This window comes from Myiozetetes cayanensis, unplaced genomic scaffold (genome assembly GCF_022539395.1).
Source record: "Myiozetetes cayanensis isolate MyiCay16 unplaced genomic scaffold, myiCay2020 scf1, whole genome shotgun sequence".
Classification (NCBI taxonomy): Eukaryota; Metazoa; Chordata; class Aves; order Passeriformes; family Tyrannidae; genus Myiozetetes; species Myiozetetes cayanensis.
In genome coordinates this window covers 30512044-30531496 of record NW_026086604.1, presented here as the reverse complement: position 1 = coordinate 30531496, position 19453 = coordinate 30512044, and the positions used below count along the sequence as shown (strand labels likewise).

Genomic DNA, 19453 nt, shown 5'->3' with positions numbered 1-19453 from the left:
TGATATATCACTCTCATATTTCATTTGTAGCAAACTACAAATAATTATAACTCAAATGGAGTGCCACTTCTGGAAAAGATTATATGTCAACTCAGTACGGTAATGCAGGAAGTTTTTCCATCTATAAAAAAAGGAAATAAATCCTTTGTGCCAAATGCATTTAAATTCTAGAATTTTTCAGACTTGGTGATACCAACCAAAGCTGAGAACTTTTTACGTAAGAGTGAATTAATTTGCACAGCAGGAATCTCATGCTTTTACTAGACAGAGTAACAAGAATGTACAGCAACATAAGACATGAATTATATATTACTTACAATTTTGTTTAGTGGTGATTTCAGAGATAAAGGTTTTCTACTAGTGTAAATAGGATACCAATAGTATTTTTCTAATGGGAACAAAAACCCTAGTTATTAATTCTCACCTGGAAAGTTTTAAAATTAAATTAGCATTAATGGAATTAACAGTATTTAACTTCAATGTAACTTCTGTTTGAACAAAAATTAAAAACAAATAAATAAGGAGTAGCATTAACCCATGCCTGTATTCCAAAAAAAAAACAATCTCACAAAACTATCCTGGAAACTAGTAACTTGTAGATTTTAATTTATCTAAAAGCTCTCAAGTTGTTCCTTTCACTGAACTAAAATTCAATATATATTTCAGGGGTAATTTTAACTCAGTTTTCCAATTCTCTCTTCAATAAGTGAAGCTATAAAACATTACATGATGAACATCCTGAAAACTGTCCAAGTACGTAAGTTCAATAGGATGAGATGTTGAAGTACTCCATTTATCAAAGAAAAATCATGACCTTGTATCTGTGATCTCCTCCCATGTACTGTGGGAGGAAAATCCTGTGTTCTGTAAACACAAAACAGTAACACGGTAATGACAGGAAGATATATATTTTTTCTTTTTTTTTTCTTTTTTTTTTAATCTCAATGACCTTTATCCCATAGAAGATTGCACAAGCTGCATTTTGGATGTTACATACACAAAGATTGATTTCTCGACACTTCTTAAAGTTTCAAACTGGTAAACTCACCCTTCCTTTCTCTGTGCTCCCTTAGTGATGACACTCAAGCTTTACAGGTGACTGGTAATAATCACAAAATCTACTATGTGCTCTTTTCTAGCTCTTCCAATCACTGTGCCACACATTGAGTTCACAGGATTGATATCTTTGCATAAAATTGCCATCTAACAAGATACATTCAAAAAAATAATCCAACTCCAATCCAGTTTATTATTTGTCAAAATCCTTCGAAGTTGAACTTTTCCCATGGGAAAAAACTACCTCGTGCCTTTTTTGCTAATTGCAAAGGTTTAATCTGTCTTTAAAAACCAGCATCCTAGTTTGTCTTCCAAATCCATCTGATCTTTTAATGAGTTCCTGCCGTTTTATTCTTACTCAGTTGTGGTAATTAAGTTTATACCACAGCCTCCACCCTTAGTTTTTAGCTAGGAAAACTGCTACTTCTCATTAGTTCCTACACAGTAACATTGTCTTTTTGTTGACTCTGCAGTAACTGTCACTCCCTTAAATTATACTGCAAAATTTGACTGCAAAATTTGAGACCTGCCCAAATAAAAGGAGGGACGCAAAACATGGACTGAAAAGTTAACTCTCCCGCCCCACTAATTTCCTTGTCCACTTTATCTATCACATAAACCAACAGATTTAGGGAAGTGTTGGGAACAGCCTTTCAATGGGCAGAGTAAAAACAAGAAAGGGTGAAAAAAACAAACAGCCATTGCTGCAAATTTAGGCCTGTGAAATACAATATACAGTGATAAAACGCAGACAGAAACAACCAATTTTCCAAACTTATTACTGTTAATTGAGAAATGCCTTTCAGATATCATGCTCTGCACAGCTGTTGAATATAATGGCACAGTGAATCCAGATGGTGAATCCTCCTTTTTTCAACTTCAAAACCAAAAAGGAATTTCATGTCTTGTGCAGTTCTGATCATTCCGGATGCACAGACTATGAGACCATCAGAGACTTCTTCAGCAGCTTGTAAACATTCAAATTATGACAAACCATAACCCAGCAGGACTCTTCTCATTGCTCACAGTTAGTAAAGAATGTGGAAGTTCTTATGACTCAGCGGTAAAGTTTAAATTTTGAACCATCAGATACAGGACTAGCTTACTAAGTAAAAGGAGTATTATGGGACACTTGAAGTCTTCAAAATATCCTCAGCAAGATAACCTTGAAGTATCCTTGAATGCATCTCCTTCAAGCCTGTTCAGGAATACCATGCCTTTTTAGTACTTAGTTATTTCTGAGAATTGTGGATACTTGTAATTCAGAGCAGCACAAAGATATCTAAACACTTCAAATCTATGAAACTCTTTAGAACTGTGGAAAAAAACCCATCACCTTTAATGTTATACATGCAGTTTCACAGCCTATTACCTAAATACTAATTACATTAGCAATTTGCTCACCATATATTATAGCCATGAAAATTATGATTCTGCACGTTAACACTTCCTCTGAGAAGTCATAAATCAAAAGAAACACAGGTTTAAAAATTTTCAAATTTGAAATTTATTTAGAACTCAGGGGTTAAGCGTGGTAAGTTTCCAATTGTCTGATAATAGCATACCCATGTAACTATCACGGAAATTGCACTAATTCCCTCTGCCCCCTCCCCCTTAGAAATCTGGTTAGTTTTAACAGCCGGTGGTTTTGCAAATAGTGCGCTCTGGGACACTACTGCATTTCCTGAGTGTTCAAAGCTACTGTATGATACATTAAGCTGAAAGAAAACCAACAAAATTATTATTCAGAGCTAAACCAGCTATTTTACCTTACTGCTGAAGTACAGAATCATAAAATACAATGTATTTTAACAGGCAACTGTTCTGGAATGCTTAAAAAGGGGAAGAAAGAAAAGAAAAGGAAAAAGGAAAAAACACCATTTAAAAAAAAATTACATCCTTTTTTCTTTAATGTCAAACTATATAATTTTCAGCCTCAAGTCATTAACCTCAAAAGTATTAAAAATGGCCAGTGAACTTAAGACTCGCTCAGACTGATATGTAGTTGTGACTAAAATATCCATGTCAGTATTCCTTGACCTTTTAGGGTATTCCTAGCAGCTCTAACAAACCCTGCTATGCTGCTATCTCTGGTTTATCTTCCTAGTGCTCTTGAAAATGAGTTATTAACAGCACCGACCAGTGCATTCACATAGGATTTCGGACAATTGCCCTGCAATGCACTTCAGCTTTATGGTGCAAAACCAATCTACTCACAGATGTCCCCCCATTAAACACATTAAATTGTGCCAAAGTATGTGATGTGAATAAATGTCAGCTAATCTATCAACACATAGATAAATGTCAGCTTGTCTATCAAGCATTATTTAAGCCCAGAATAAAATTTCATTTGTCAGAACTGAACTCCTCCATTGGCAGACTGCATAGTCTATGTAAATTACTAGTTTTCATCCAGAAAAATCTCTTCAAAGTTGTATTTATGTTGACAAACAGGTTTAGAGGAGATTTTCAGCCCTCTAAATTAGCCATGAGTTAATACATCAAGAAAGAGGTCCCACCATCAGTCAGTGAGATTTTTCCATGATAGACCACAATCACTTCTTGATCAAAACAAAGCTGAAGCAGAGGTGGCTGATGGAAATGCTAACTACATTGTTCTTGCATCATTTCTCATGATGCATTAGATTTAGTCTCATTTACACATGGTTTTGGCAGAAGCATTCTTCAGGCTGCAGCTGAACAAAAAGCAACTTCTTGTCTCAAGTTGTTTGGTTTTTTTCTTTATGGAAACTTGCTTTGAACAAAGAACTGATAAATAACACAGGCAACTGCCAGCAGGAACTACCAAGAGATGATGTGTTCCACTCTCATATTACATCAGTGGCTTGCCAATCCTTTTCCCCTAAAACATTTGTAAAAACATTGGAAAGACCTAAGAAATTTATAAAACAGCTCCTTAAACATCTGCTTAATGCCCTTTCCTTCAAATATAAAAGACCTCCAACATTTTAGGGTCTTTTTCTGTGGGTACAAGGGAGAGGTCAAGGAAGAGGTAAAAGGTAGGATAACTGATATCTTTTCAGTTGCTATGTTACAAAATTTAAATGACTACTACTCTAAAGATTAAATACAGGCTTTACATAAACAATCAGAACAATGGAAATAAACCATAACTGAGGTCATATAAAATCCTTATCAGGTCAAGTGACAGTATATTAAGAATAACCTTATATGTTATACAGAAGATAATATACACAGATTGTAAGTTATTTTTCCCCTTAAAAGTCACTGTCAGTAGGATCACAATCTTACTGTACAGACAAGTGACCGGAATATTTGAAATTACTAACAGAGTAAATTTAGGTTATAAAAGAAAAATGTATCAAGTACACCTTTACACATGTCTATACTATGACTTAAATTAAAAGCCTTCTTAAATATTCTCCTACGTACTCCACTTTCACTCTAACTAGAATATCACTGCCAGTATACAAACCCTAGGGAGGGCACTTCTAATCTAGTTAGTGTAACTATTCTAAAGGACAGCCATCTTAAAAAGGAGATTAAGTTCAGATGTTTAGAAACTTTAAAAATAAGAGAAAGTTAGAAACCCTAAACAGCTATTCGTGTGTAACTATCATTACCTTTTAGAGAATATGAGACTAAACTCCAGTATTCGCTATGCTCATTGTATTAACAAGAAAGTTCTACCACACCTAAAGGATAAGGCATAGCCATCTACTAATTGGCATATTTGTTTATTTGTGGAAAGGTCCTTATTTGTGTAAGCAGCAAAACAAACTCCAACTGAATGATTGCTATATGCAAAAGAACTGAAGGCAATTGCCTCTGCAATGAACTTTACAGTTCTCAACAGCACACACGCAACATGCTATCTGAAAAAAGTTACTAACTGAACTACATGTATTAAATACTGAAAAAAGTTTTACATTTTTTATTATAATTTATTTTATTTAACAATCTAAGAAGTTTGCAGCCATCAGAAGTTCCAGTGCAATTTCGGGTGCAATTGGGAATTCAGGAATCTCCGTAGAGCTGTTAGTATAGCGGACCTTGTAGGTGAAATACATGCATACTTTGGATAGGACATGGGATGGGATCTCTCTAAAATTGACCTCATTTGTTTCATTTTCTGCAAACTGTCCTGTAGAAAGAAAAAAAACAACACAAAAGAACACCAAAGCAAAAGTCAGAATCTCAATTCACTGCAAAATGAAACACACTCGTACACTAATACAACACATTCTAAATAGACCTGCATAAGTCCCATATTTCATGGTATTAGATTCTTCATTGTAAAGCACAAAGTGCTACATTCAGAGCCCTCAAGAATATTAAAATACCCAGCATTACAAAGTGTTTATTTTGGCTGCAGCCTATTAACAATATTCTAAACAACTATACCAGAAATTTAGGTTTACTTCTGATATAGCTGATAGTGCTTTAAAACTGTATTGTGCTCAGTCCCAAAGGTTCTGAAGTTCACAGTAACAACGGCAACAATAAAAAGACATCACATTTCTAAGTGTCTTACCCAAGGAAAAAAAAAGCTTTATAGATGCACTGTGTCTGCACATGCACACCTAGCAGTAGTCCATTCTTTGACTCACTAGCTTTGAATTCCTCAGTTTTGGGTAGATTTGAGAAAACGGTTGAAATCTCAAAGATGCATTAACTTGCTAAGTTGTGCAAACAGGCAGGCAGCAGGGACAAGGAAATTCTAGTTGTACTCGAGGAAAGGTTACATACAGTAAGAGTTTATCCCTATTAGATACTAAAGAATTTATCCAAAGCTCAAATCTCAAAACACAAGTACATTTGAAAATTAGCTTCCTATAGTGCCTACAACTATGAAACCTGGATGATACAAAGTCATCCTGTGGTGATGCCTTTCTACTGTTATCCTTGTATCTCTTTTCCTCACATCTCTGGACTTTCATTAAGCTGAAAGACAGTACCAGCAATACTAACATGAACTCCATATTTATGGGAGACTAGGAGTGTTTGGTTCCCATTGTTTCTGTAGGCATACCCTTCTAACTACAAAGCAGAACTATTTACTAATGTCTACACAGATTTGTGTAGAAGTATCTGCATGTACTGAAGCCAATCTGGCTTGAATTCTAGTACAGGAACAGTCGGAATCAACAGAAGAAATGTTAGCATATTGGCAATGTCACAGCACTGGAACAGAACACTTAAACATCAGTGAAATTATGACCTACTGAACTAGACAGCAACGGTACTTTCCCTTGTGAATGCAATTATCTTGCTAGTTTTTACACAAAATATCCTTGAATGCTGAGTCCTTTACAGAGTCAGTTTCTAGCCCTCTAAGCAGGTTACTTTGCCTTTTATTCCTTCACGCTGAACAAATTCTGAGCAGGTCTTGTAACTACTCTTCCTCTTGCATGTCTGGGAGGACAACATGGAGTGGATCAGACACAAAAGACATTTTACATATATTCAAATGTAACCATTAAAATAACAGCAGAACATTAAGCTGAGAATTTTAATTGCTCAGTTTGTCTAAGTATTACTAAGTAATTTAAAAACGTATTACACAAATAGATCTCTCCAATAATCCTCCTGACCAGAACCTAAAAGAGAACAGAAGAATGACCATATTCAGATCCAAGCTCCATGTAGCCCACTGCCCACCACTCCAGTGGCTAAAGGTAAACACACAGGATGAAGGTGAAGAAGAGGGGAAGCCTTTGTTAACTTCTCCCTGTTCTCTCCTCCAAACCTTTTGGTCTTCAAAAATAGTTTAGACACTTCTTGACCCAGACCTAGTCTCATATATTCAATAACACACAAGGTCCTTCCCTTCTGTAATTTTATCTACCCTTGTCTCAAACGAATGCTAACTTTCGGCATTAGGCTACAGGAACTCCTTGCCATAGGGTGCTGTGAACGTGTGGCCTAAACCCAACGAGGCAGATGAGCACCACACAGCCACTTGCTCACTTGCCCTTGCTGTGGACAAAGGAAGAGGAAAGGAAGAGTAAAAGCAAGAAAACTTGTGAGTTGAGAGAAGAGAAAGAAAACAAAACAAGTTATGCAAAGGTAATCACCACGTCCCACGGGCAGACTGATGCCCAGCCAGTTCCCAAGCAAAAGGTGGCTAACCTCCCTAACTCTCTTCTCTCTCTTTTTAATTTCGGAGCAGGATATGATATGGCATGCAATATCTCTTTCACTAATCTGTTTGGTTGTGTTCCCTCCCAACCTCCTGCACACCCTCCTGTCTGGAAAGTCACTGGGTGGGGGTAGACTGAGAAACAGAGAAGGCCTGGAGAGCATGCAAACACCTTTCAGCAACAGCTAAAACAGAGGTGTGTTATCAGCCCTATTTTGGTCACAAATTAAAGCACAGAACCATGTGACCTGTTGTGCAGAAAATTAACTCCATACAGAATACAAGTTCCATCATGGAGGCGGCAATAAAAAACTACCAGCTTGTTTGTTTTGAATTTGACAGCTACACATTTCATGTAATACCCTCAAGTTCTCATACCATGAGAAACTAGCAGCAATGACACTGTATGACCACTAACTTCCCAAAGAAAAGTCCAATTTTAAGTCTGGTAGCACAATACCCCACAGAGGTGGACTGTTCTGCTGGAAACAGGAACTAGGTAGGGCCTGGAAAAGTTCTCATTTATTCCAACTTTCACTCACTGCATGATGAAATATCAACCTGTTCAAGAGTGAAAGTAAAGAATGTGAGGTACTAAATCTTTTGCACCTACCCGGTCCACTCAACATAGCTTTTATTGTTCCTGATGTTAATGCATGCTCTCTTTTTACGATGAACTCATGGCCATCGGAGGATATTAACTTCACGTACATAGCATCTGGGCCCTCACACCCACCATATGTTTTCTCTTCTCCATCTATAACAGAAAAAAAGACAATGGTTTCAAAACACAATATACTGATTCACAACACTAATAATGCAAGTTGCACTCTTTTCTATGGCTATGTTTGCAAAACGAAGAATCCAAATGCAACCAGAAATAAGACAGAAGCATTTTCTGTATTTGGGAACTTAGTACAGAATCACAAACATTCAGAGTTGGAAGGGACCCACAGAGATCACTAAGTCCAGCTCTAAAGTGAATGAAGGGATTGAACCCACAACCTTGGCTTTATTAGCACCATGCTCTAACCAACTGAGCTAATCTCCTCTGAAACAATCACCAATCTGTTTTAAGGTAAGAATTTTTGCACAAGTTGGAATTTTAGCATCTCTTCTCTTTCATTCCTCCATCACCAAATTCTGTCATGATTTTTAAAATCTAGGCAGGGATGAAATTTTCCTTTAGACATCCTCAAGTGAATCGAACATGCTACTGATTCCCGCCATAAGGCTATTGCCATGTTTACCATACTAAAACTTGCTAAAAGTTACCTAAAGACATAGCTGATGTTTAAAAACACAGACTGCAAGGAAAAAAGTCCTTTCCAAAGTACAGGTAAGAATAAAAGCAGTCATTCCTGCACTGAAGAAATAGAAGATTCATCCTCACTGCCCAACCAGACCCAGAACCACACAGCATTAGTGCACACCCATGTCGTGGTGGAAAAGAGGGAAACTGCCAAAGCACTAAATCCAAGGAAATTTGGAAATTCTCCCCACAGCAGTTTTGACTGTGCTTTTTCTGTTCCACTAAATACCCACTCTCTACTTTTCTTCTCCAGAAGGCCTTACCCCCTTCCCTTTTTGTTCCTTCATTTATTCTATCCCAACAGCACTATCTTTAAAAGCTGAATTACTGTTGCCAGTATAGAAAGTAAAACATTCCCCCAAACAAGTTGCTTTGTGAATTTGAAATTAAAATTGAATTACCATGTAGTAATTGCAAATTTTAGTAAAGTACTGTCAGTGTCAAACATGCTAAAATATATTCAGAAGAAGTATAGATAAAACCAGAATCTGTCCAATCATGTTTCATTAGCCAGCCATTTGTAGAGGCAGATACAACAGTTTCAGCCGTAGTCATATCACACACAATGTAATTTACCAGAAATCAGTTCATATTATAATCTCTGAGTCAAAATACAACAGGCTGACCTTAGCAACAAACAAGCAAAGAATTACTTAAAACAGTCCACTATCCAAAAGTTTAGTGCTATAAAAGCCTACAGGCATTCCTATTTTAGCATGTATATTTTCAGGACTATGCATGTTAAATGGATGCACTCTGAACGAGTCTTTCCATAAATGAACAGTCACTTGAGAAAATTCTCCTACAAAACATTTGTAGGAAGTTCTACTAACTTTTGGGGCTGCAAGAAAAACAGTGACATGATCAACATTCAAAGTCTTACAATCCAACTCCTCTACCAGTGTGAGAGAGAAAATGCTTCAAATCACAGGAAAGCAGAAAACATTCTGAGACTATGAACTTACCCATTCTCTTCTTATAAAAAAAAAAATATTCCTTTTCAACTGCAGATTTTGCAATAGGAGCGTCTGAAAAAACACAAGAGACAATATTTTGAGTCAGCAGTACCATTTTTAAAGTCACCTTTACTTATTAGTTTTTATGTTATCATGAACACTCTTCAGAAAAGAATACGATAATACACAGCACGCAATGTTGATGAGCAGTGTGTTTTGAAAACGGAAACCTATGAAGTTCACCAATGGGAAATACAAACCCCTTCACCCCAGGCAGCAGGGCTGTCCAGAGGCCAACCTGCTGGAAAACAGCTATGCAGAAATAGATCTGGGGGTGCTGGTGAACAAGCTGAATATGAGCCAGCAGTGTGTCCTTGCAGCAAAGGTGGCCAACAGCAGCCTGAGCTCTGCTAAGAGCACTGCCAGAAGGTTGAGGCAGATAATCCTGCCCCTCCACCCAGCACTAGTGGGACACATCCGGAGTGCTGGGTCCAGCACGCGCCAGACTGAACTGAGTCCTGCAAAGGGCCATAAAGATGACCAAGGGATTGAAGCACCTGTCATACAAGGAGAGGCTGAGAGAACTGGGGTTGTTCAGGCTCGAGAAGACAAGGCTCAGGGATCAGTCTAATCAGGATGCAATAAATACCAGGCCTCCAACCTGTCCTTCCCAGGAGATTGACAGTTCCTGATACCACCACCAGTGTCACCTAGATAATCTACTTCAGACATTTAATGTAGGTATTCACACGGTAGATTAACCAGGAGCTTCCATAGCTTATACACTGATATCCAGCTTGCTGCATAAGTATTCCTCCATGAAAATGAATCTAAAGAGTTAGAGAAATGAAAGCTCTTATTTGCAAAACTCATCTAATATGTTCAGATACAATTTATATTTCTTTACCCTGAACTGCATCTCTGCTGTGGAAAAAAAAAAAATTGGAAAAGAAATACCACCCACCCACCTACTGTCCTAATATTTCTTTCATGTCAACAGCCACCCTCTAAACATTAACCCAGTACAAATCAATGAACTACTATTGTGTGCCCACAGATTCAGGAAAACAGCACCAGGGAATCCAGGTGGTTTCCCAGCTGATATCCAGGGTTGAGGGCAGTAAAAGAGACCAGAATAGAGACCGCTCCCCACATTCCCTCCCTCCTGTGTTTCTGGTAAAAGTTTAGCAAGACAATGTAAGCAAGCTGAGGAAGCTGCAAGCTTTGGAAGAAGCACTACAGACATCACTTTGCTACTGCTGATAGCTTCGCTTCTCCATAGCACTTTGATGCTGATTTGTTCCATCTCCCTTTTTTTATAGCTACAAATATGAAATAGTCTGAGTGTTTCCTCCATCTTTCACAACAAGGCACTTTGATATGTACATCTAACCAAACTACACGTGCATAACCAACAGATTTTAATTGTCTGTGGAGAAATGAGCAAAATTCATCCTTCACTTACATTGCTGCTGTCTTTGGAATGTTAAATGCCTTCACCATTTTCAGTAATTCCAGGAACTCATCTAAGGAAATTACATTTGGGTGCTGGAACAGTTAGGGCCCAAAACTGATGGGATCTTTCACCCTATTCCAACAGCTTTTGTAAATGGGAAATCAAGCATCTTTTGGAGAATATCTGTTGGTCAAGAACTGAAGGGATATCTTACATTATTACTTCTACTTCACAGAAGAGGATCACTTCTGCTATCACTTTTTCTAGCCACAAAACCCTTTGCTATATTCCAAAAGAGCAGTGAAACCACTTATGACTTAAAAATAATAATAATTTAAAAAAACAAACATGGATTGATACCATATTTTGGAAGTGCTGTTGAGGATAAAATGTTCCTTGGTTTACAATACAAATACTGTTACTAAATACAGAAATAAAGACAGGCTAGTTAGTGGGAATGCAGATATATTAAGACCTTGCAAGGTAAAAGCATAACTTGAGGAGGCTAATACATTTAAAGTGGAGAACTGAAAACAAATGTCTACACAACAAAACCCTTAGAGATGTCCCAAAAATATGCAATGAGCATTTTAATAAATAAAATGAAAAGTGCCATGATTATAGAGGGGAAAAAAAATACGGTAGTAAACAAAGAAGGAAAAAAACCTATCAGGCTTGGTGGTTTGAATTCAATTGTTCTAAAAAAGGAAAACAGGATAAAAATACAGTAAGCATTAATAAGATTTAGGACACACTGAACTATTCCAATACCTAAAAATTAATCAATCATTTTCCTTGAAAAAAAGATGCAATCTGGACTCCTACATCATCTGGGGTTAAATAAATATGATGAGAGGTAATCTTAAAATGAGAAAGAAATTTGCTACAAGACTACAAGGATAAAATATGGTATGGCAAACATGGAACAACTGGGCTAGAAAAGAATAACTAATTCCTCCAAAAAATATATGAACTTTTATTTTAAACAGCGCTGCCAGCAAATAATAGGTAGATTTGGATGAGACAGAAGTGAAAAGCATTGCAACAAAAGGGGAATAAAGCATAACAACACACAAGTGACCAGTCTCAAAAAATGGCATACTAGAAACCCATGAAATTAAATGTTATGAAATGCAAGATTCCTGTGTGTAGGGACCAATACAATTTGCTTTCAGGTAGTCAGGGCCTGTTATTTGGGGTTATAGACATTCTTTGGTCAACTATAGATTGATGCAGCTCTATGGGACCAAAGGGAAAAAAAAAGGGTGAGGACCAAAGAGGCAAATGCACATTGAGGATCTCTTTGCAACAGAGAGAGATATGAGCACTGTTGCACATGAGCAACAACTTGTCTGGAATACCACACGCAATTCTGAATTCCTGTTTTCAAGAAAAAGAAGTTCGAATTACAAAAACTACAGGAAGGAGCTACTGATCTGAGCAAAGAACTTGTTTTATAAAAGAAAAATTAGTCTTCGTTAGCTTAGCAAAATAAAACTGGAATGAAGATAAATATAAAAACTCATTAAAAAGATAAGCATCAAATAGGGAGAACTATGCCAACATTGTACCTCAGTTTAAGTCCAACAAATGAACATGAACAAGAAAAATAAAGCATGTAGAAATCATTGTCACTCACAGATTCTCAATTGTGCACATAGTAAAGAGTATGGAGGGACATTTTCTGCACCATCTTTTTTACTTGACAACAGCATGGCCTTAAGTTTTAAATAATAGGTTAGAAACAGGAGAGTCAAGAAACCTTGTATGTTGTCTTCCAAGAAATTATTTTCTTACAGCCTATTTTCCAATGTAATGTTTATTGCAAAACATATCACTACATTTTCCTTGCAGACCAAATGACAACAAACAACAACAAGCCAATATGAAGAAGAGACTCTGAGATTTCTGAAGATGCCTGGTAACTACCTATCTTTTAATTACTTTTCCAAATTTTATAGCTGCCCCTGTCTGACTTTACCAAGACTACACCAATGAAGCAGTTGGGAAGACAACAACCCAAGTTTTGAGAACTTGTATTCATTATATATTTCTGACTAGACTATTCCAGACTCCTGCAAAGAACCACTAATTCTGGCTGAAGTACAGTCACAATTCCATTTACCCTCCAAGAAGCTTATGCAGCAATACCAATTAGGTAGATCAGCTCCGTGACTTTAACCTCAAAAAATATTAGGTATTGCTGTTCTGCTTTGCCTCCTTAAAAAAACCAAGCAAACAAACAAAAAAAAATAGCAAAAACTGCATTTGTTAAGAGAAAGTTTATATAAAAGGAATATGTCACTTTTTTATTTACAAGGGAGACTACAATACAACTAAAATCAGCTTATTTGGCACACAAACCTTCCAGCCAGTCGAAAAAGGAAGTTCTTGCTGCAGAAAACATTCTCATCACACACTAGAGAGCTGAAAATTGTCACAAGTTGCCAGAATATTTACATGTATGAGGTAGACTATAACAAAGTATCACAAAACACAGCAACTAAGCCACACAAGGCAAGTGTTCTTGTTTGCATACTTCAATGTCTTCTTCTTACAACTCTAAGAAATACCATGGTGTAGTGAGTTTAGTTCGACCTCTTCCCTACTTCCCTTGATTATCAAATGCAAGAACAAAATTGAAGCATGTCCATGACCGTCCCACCTCACTTCCAAAGTTGCGAGCTCATCTCCCAGGCTTTCCCAGAAATTCCAGAATATCATTTCCTCATACATCCTGTATGCTGATAAGAGTGGAATAGACTGGAAGGACATATGTAGCTGAACACACGCAACCACTGCACGGCTTCCAGAACCCCACAGCTCTGTTCTGGTCAGCACAAGAAAATTAAATCTATGCAAACATTTCAAGCACTCAGATTCTTTGATCCCACAGGAAAACTCTTAAAAAAATCTTATTCTGGTTCAAGGAAACTCAAATGGCTTCCAACTCATCAGCTACGGCACACACACACGGCTCTTGTATTGCTTCAGCTGGTGACATTTCTGTACCCCACACTGTCAGTTTCTGAAAAATGTGTGACAATAACACACACAAATGCCTTCACATTCCTATGATAGTTCAGAAGCCAAATGTTGACAATTTTTTAGGTGTCATTTGTGCACCAGTAAGAGTTGATCAGTTACCAAAGGCTGCTACATGTTGCAACAGAAGCCTCCTCCTGTTCAATGCTAAATTCTATCCTATCCTGTACAATAATTTGTTTAAAAACACCACTCTTCAGTTTAGCATTCACTGCTCAGTCCACATTGAAAAATAATTAATGTAAGTAGGGATCAAAGCGTATTTTGAAAAAACATGATGGGAAACTGGTACAGCATGACTTCCAAATCAGCTGATTCACTATTTCGTACTCCCAGGCACTAAAATTCAGATGTTTGGGGTCACACTGGAATGCAACAGGAAGGTAAACTACAGGTGAATGTTAGTTGAGATTGGTGATGCGATAGATGGAGTATCAAAGATCCCATGAAAGATTTCTTTTCCTGTCTAAGGAAACTTTCCTTCTTAGTAATTCCCACGAAAGTTTCAAGAAAAAAAAAAAATGGGCAGGGGAGCATTAACTGTTTTCTTCCAAACATACAATAAAAGCCCTGAACTGTAAGCTCTTGCCAAAGGTTGCTGGCATATTGCAAAATTTCAAAGGGCATGGATTACTGCCCTCTTGTTACAGGCATTAATCAAAAACTACTGTCATGCAAACTACCCCACAGCAAAGATAATTAAATCCCAAACCTTTCTATGTGCAAAGAGAACTTGCCAAAGTACATCAAAATTCCTTTGCTGTAATCTGACAAAACCCATACTGTCGTGACAAAATTTAAGGGTTTCTTATAACATACTCCAAAAATTACAGAACACGGTAAAACACCTGAAGCTGAGTATCCTTTCCAAAGATACTCATTTACCTCACTGCACCACTGTTAAGAGTCTTCACGTTAAGACTACATGAAACTATCTACATCTGTTCATTACCGATCATGGTGTAAAAAAAATTAAATCTCAAGTGGCTTTTCTCTGATGCAACAAGAAAAAAAACTAAGTGCTGAAGTGGCAGAAGTTTCTAAAGATCATCTTAAAGCTTTCCATGGACATGGTAGCAAAAATTTTATAACTTAAGCACATTAAAAGGCTGATCCCAAGGCATAAGGTGTGTATGCTACATATGCAAAGACTGCAGCCAATATATACAGAAAAACTAATAAAACCTTATTCTCCTTCTAAGTAACTCTTCAGTTAATAAACATTTATCACCCCAATTTTTTTTTGGTCCTTAATAGAGCTAAACGAGTAACTTGGAAGCATGTAAGGAATTATTCAGCAACAAGTGCCCAAAGGGGTTCTTATCCTAAAGGTCCCTCGCCTGCCTGTTTATCTGTGTTTTTCTGGTTTGCTTCCAAATTTCATCAAAGCCAAGTAAACAAGTGGCCTATGACTATCTAGGTCTCCCCACAGCGCAAAGTTTAACTTAAATCTACAGTTCCAAACATTCTTAATATTTAATAAATGTTACCTGGTGTGAGGTTAAATTGGCTGTCAAAGCAAACTGCGAGCATCACCATCACCTTTTCACACATATATATGAAGCCAGCAATAACTTAAAACGCTCAGGTTCCCTTTTTTTAAAAGTAGAACCTCCCTTTGAGGCACACACTGCACGCAAAAGCCTATTTTTATTGCTACGTGTAGGCGTATAACCCTTTTCCTTGCTTTGCTTACCGAAGAGCCAAAGGACTTTAACCAGCACTTCTCACCTCGGCACAACAAACCCTGGGGGCGCAGCCTAAATTCTTTCGGCCTTAGCTTTTCTCCTCTCTCGGGCCTGGCGCAGGGAAAGGGCGAACGTCACTTACGGCAGGAGTTTGGGAGCGATGCTCAAACACAGCACGGGCTCCGGAGAGCCCCTCGCCCGGCGGCGCCGGGATTCCAAGGAGAACGCTTTGGGGGCGGGGAACGCGCTTTACGCCACCCCCCCGGCGGGGGAACCCCGGCCCGGCACCGCGCCCCGCGCCCCGCCACGGCTCCGGGGGCCGCTCCGCCCCCTCCGCCCGCCCCCTCCCGCCTGCAGCGGGGCGAGGCCCGCTACCCCGAGCGGCGGCTGTCCGGGGGGCAGTCCCGGCCCGCGGTGTCCCGGTATCCCGGCTGTCCCGGTGTCCCGGCCCTCACCGCTGGCGCCGCTCCCTCCGCGCTCGCAGGGCCGCGCTGTGGGCCCGGCTGCCTCCCAGCGCTTCCGCCCGGGCGCGCGCCGCTTCCGGCCCCGCCCCCGCCGCGCTCCCGGCATGCCGCGCGGGCGGAGCGGTGCATGCTGGGGCGCGTAGTTTCCCGGGGGGGCAGGGCTCGGCCTGCCGTGTCGGGGCCTGGCGGTGCTGTTGGACAGCGGCTGATCGTGAGCCGGCCTGTGCCCAGGCGGCCGGGAATGCCAGGCACATCCCGGCCTGTACCGGGAATAGCGTGTCCAGCGGGACCAGGGCAGTGATAGTCCCCCTGTACTCGGCGAGGGTGAGGCCACACTTCGAGCGCTGTGTCCTGTTCTGGACCACTCATTTCACACTGTGGTGCTGGAGCGAGTCCAGAGAAGGGCAACGAAGCTGGTGAAGGGTCTGGAGCACAAGTCTTTTGAGGAGCGGCTGAGGTAGCTTAGCCTGGAGAAAAGGAGGCTCAGGGTTGACCTCATCGCTCTCTACAACTCCCTGAAAGGATGCTGTAGCCAAGTGGGGTTTGGTTACAAGCAATAGCACAATAAGAGACAGCCTCAAATTGCACCAGGGGAGGATTAGATGGGATATTAGGAAAAATTTCTCCACAGAAAGGGCGATTAGGTGTTGGAATGGGCTGCCCAGGGAGGTCCCCGGAGGTGTTTAAGAAGAGGCTGGATGTGGCACTTAGTGCCATGGTCTAGCGGACAAGGTGGTGTTGGTCAGAGGCTGGACTCGATGTTGGGGGGTCCTTTCCAGCCTGACTGACCCTGGGATTCCGGCGATGCCGCCGCGGGGCCGGGCGGGCCCTTCGTGCGGCCGGAACCAAAGCGCGGCGGGTGGGCGGCGCGGCGGGGCTGTGGGGCTGTGGGTGCGGCGCGCTCCGCCCCGCTCCGCGCTGTGCCGGGCGGCCGCGGCCCCGCCATGTCCGCGCTGCTGCTGCTGCTCCGGGCCGGCCCCGCCGCCCCCGCCGCCGCTCGCCGGGGCTCCGCATGGCTCCGGGGCGCTGCGCACCGCGGGCTCCCGGCCGCCCGCCGCTGCCGGGCCGCCCTGCCCGCCGCCGGGCCCCAGCAGGTTGGGTGTGATGTGGGGACCAGGGGGAGGAGCGGGGCCCTGGGGCTCGCGGCTTTGTGCTTACGGAAAGTGTGGGTCTGAGAAGGGAAGCGAGGGGGCACTCGGGACGTACCCGAGATCAACCCCTCTGTTGTGCTCTGGTGAGACCCAGCTGAAGTGCTGCGTCCCCAGCACAGGAGGGACATGGACCTGATGGAGCCAGTCCACAGGAGGGCCGCCAAGATGATTAGAGGGATGGAGCACCTCTCCTACGAGGAAAGACTGGGAGAATTGGGTTTGTACAGCGTGAAAAAGAGCAGACTTAGGGGTGCCCTAATTGCAGCCTTCCAGTACTTGAAGGGAGCCTACAGGAAAGATGGAGAGGGACTTTTTACAGGTGCATGTAGTGACAGGACGAGGGACAATGAGTTCAAACTGAAAGAGGATAGATTTAGATTAGATATTAGGAAGAAATTCTTTTCTGTGAGGATGGTGAGGCACTGAAACGGGTTGCCCAGAGAAGTTGTGGATGCCCCATCCTTGAAAGTGTTCAAGGACAAGTTGAATGGAGCTCTGAGCAACCTGGCCTAGTGGAATGTGTCCCTGCCCGTGGCAGGGGGCTTGGAACTACATCATCTTTGAGGTGCCTTCCAACCCAAACCATTCCATGATTCTGTGCTCAGAGACCTGGCGAGTGTGTGTGCCATGAATATCTCCCTGCAAAGCCATGTGTCAGTTGATTGCAGGCTGAGTTTTTGGCACTGGGGTTGCATACATTTAGTGCTAACTTGGGATATTTACATGTAAGATGATTAAAATAGTTGAGAGTTGCGGGAAGCTTTGTAGAGTAACCTAACTTTAATCCCCAGTCTAAGATGCTGGGAATGGGTTCAGGGCAAGGAGAAATTTGCATGTGTATATAGAGGTATACAGACATATATATGTGTGTATATATATATATATATATATATATACAGATAAAGTGTAGTACTGATGTTGCTTGGCCATGTACTACTTTTATCTTCCAGGTTACGTCTTTTCAAGGAGTCGCTGTTCGCAGCCTCAGCACATCCTCCCCTCACGAACACCCAGAACACGGAAGATTAGTTTATAAAGGAAATTTGGCAAAGACAGTGTTAGGTATGTGACTTGAAGTGCTGTGTATTGCCTTCATTTTGTTTGTTTTAACAGGGTTTAGTAACTGCCTGTGAAGTAAGAATTTCATAGTCATGCATGACAGGTGGTAGTGACTGCATCAGAAATAGAGCCAGCGACCAGCTTTGATAAACCCATCATGAATGCTCTGTGAAACATCAACATATAAACAAATCAGAATGGTGGCAATGAGACAGGGCTGAGTTTTCAAGAGTTTCTCTGTGACCTTAAAAAAAAAAGGGAAGGGGGTTTTCAGTAACTTCATCTGTTCAAGTAATGCCATTGTTATATGGTAGCAGACCATATGTAATTGTAGAGAAAATTGTCCTCGTAAGTGTTAACCTTTGTTTTCTTTTTGTTCTGTTTTTATGTAGGTGTGAGGTTTTTCTCTTACTCCACCAGCGTATTCAACCTGCTCATGATGCCCTACATCATGCTCAAAAGCGGTATTGGAGTGGAAAGTCTGCTTATCCAGGCTGCCTTTTATGGGGTGATCGGGTTTTTTACGTTTGTAACTCCGATAACTCTGCATGTCCTTACAAAAGGTTACGTGATCCGGCTCTATTACAAAGATGAAAAGGACACCTATACAGCCATTACCTACAATGCCATCTTGGCAGAAAAAGCGACTGTTTTCCATCAGAAAGATGTAAAGATTCCAGACATCACCAAGATGTTTACAACATTTTACGCTAAAACAAAATCAATGCTTGTTAATCCGACACTTTTTCCGAATCCTCAGGACTATAACCATCTCATGGGCTATGACAAATCACCCCCTTTTAAGTTCGAGGAGTTAAAGGAAGCTGATGAAAGGAAATAATTTGAAGATAATGAACATCAGTATCATTGTTCTTAATGCAGTGCTATGTATGTAAAAGAACGTAAAATTCTATTACAGTTTCTTAAGTCAGGTAGCTGGAGTTTTCCAAATGCATTTTGGAATGTATTAAAAGGACACTTTTTTAAAATATTATAAACAATGTGACGGTTTCTTCAGAGTTAATGACATAAAATGTAGTAAAAAAAGGGTGCTTAGGTCTGTCTTGCACTTGTTTATTCTTGGCTTGATTTTTATTGTTGGCTCTCCAGAGAACTGTAAAATGCATGGGCTGTGGGGCAGT

The 19453-nt window shown here is 40.4% G+C and overlaps 2 protein-coding genes across 6 annotated transcripts; one reads left to right on the top strand and one right to left on the bottom strand.

Moving 5' to 3' along the window:
* Positions 1-2539: 2539 nt before the first annotated feature.
* ELOC (elongin C) lies at positions 2540-16179 on the bottom strand. Of its 5 annotated transcripts, none has more exons than XM_050316138.1 (5): positions 16093-16152; positions 15646-15748; positions 9458-9520; positions 7794-7937; positions 2540-5182 (listed from the first exon to the last, which is right to left on the bottom strand). In XM_050316138.1, exons 3-5 carry the CDS (start codon positions 9459-9461, stop codon positions 4992-4994), a joined length of 339 nt encoding a protein of 112 aa, XP_050172095.1. In that variant the 5' UTR covers positions 9462-9520; positions 15646-15748; positions 16093-16152; the 3' UTR covers positions 2540-4991. The 5 variants fall into 5 exon arrangements, with proteins under 5 accessions (XP_050172095.1, XP_050172120.1, XP_050172103.1 ...); XM_050316163.1 differs by having other exon boundaries at positions 15681-15748; positions 16093-16108; XM_050316146.1 differs by lacking the exon at positions 15646-15748 and having other exon boundaries at positions 16093-16179.
* On the top strand, positions 14907-19367 carry TMEM70 (transmembrane protein 70). Its single transcript, XM_050330676.1, has 5 exons — positions 14907-14911; positions 15616-16180; positions 16261-16425; positions 18203-18314; positions 18704-19367. The coding sequence occupies exons 1-5, from the start codon at positions 14907-14909 to the stop codon at positions 19150-19152; spliced, it is 1296 nt and encodes a 431-aa protein (XP_050186633.1). The 3' UTR covers positions 19153-19367.
* Positions 19368-19453: the final 86 nt, after the last annotated feature.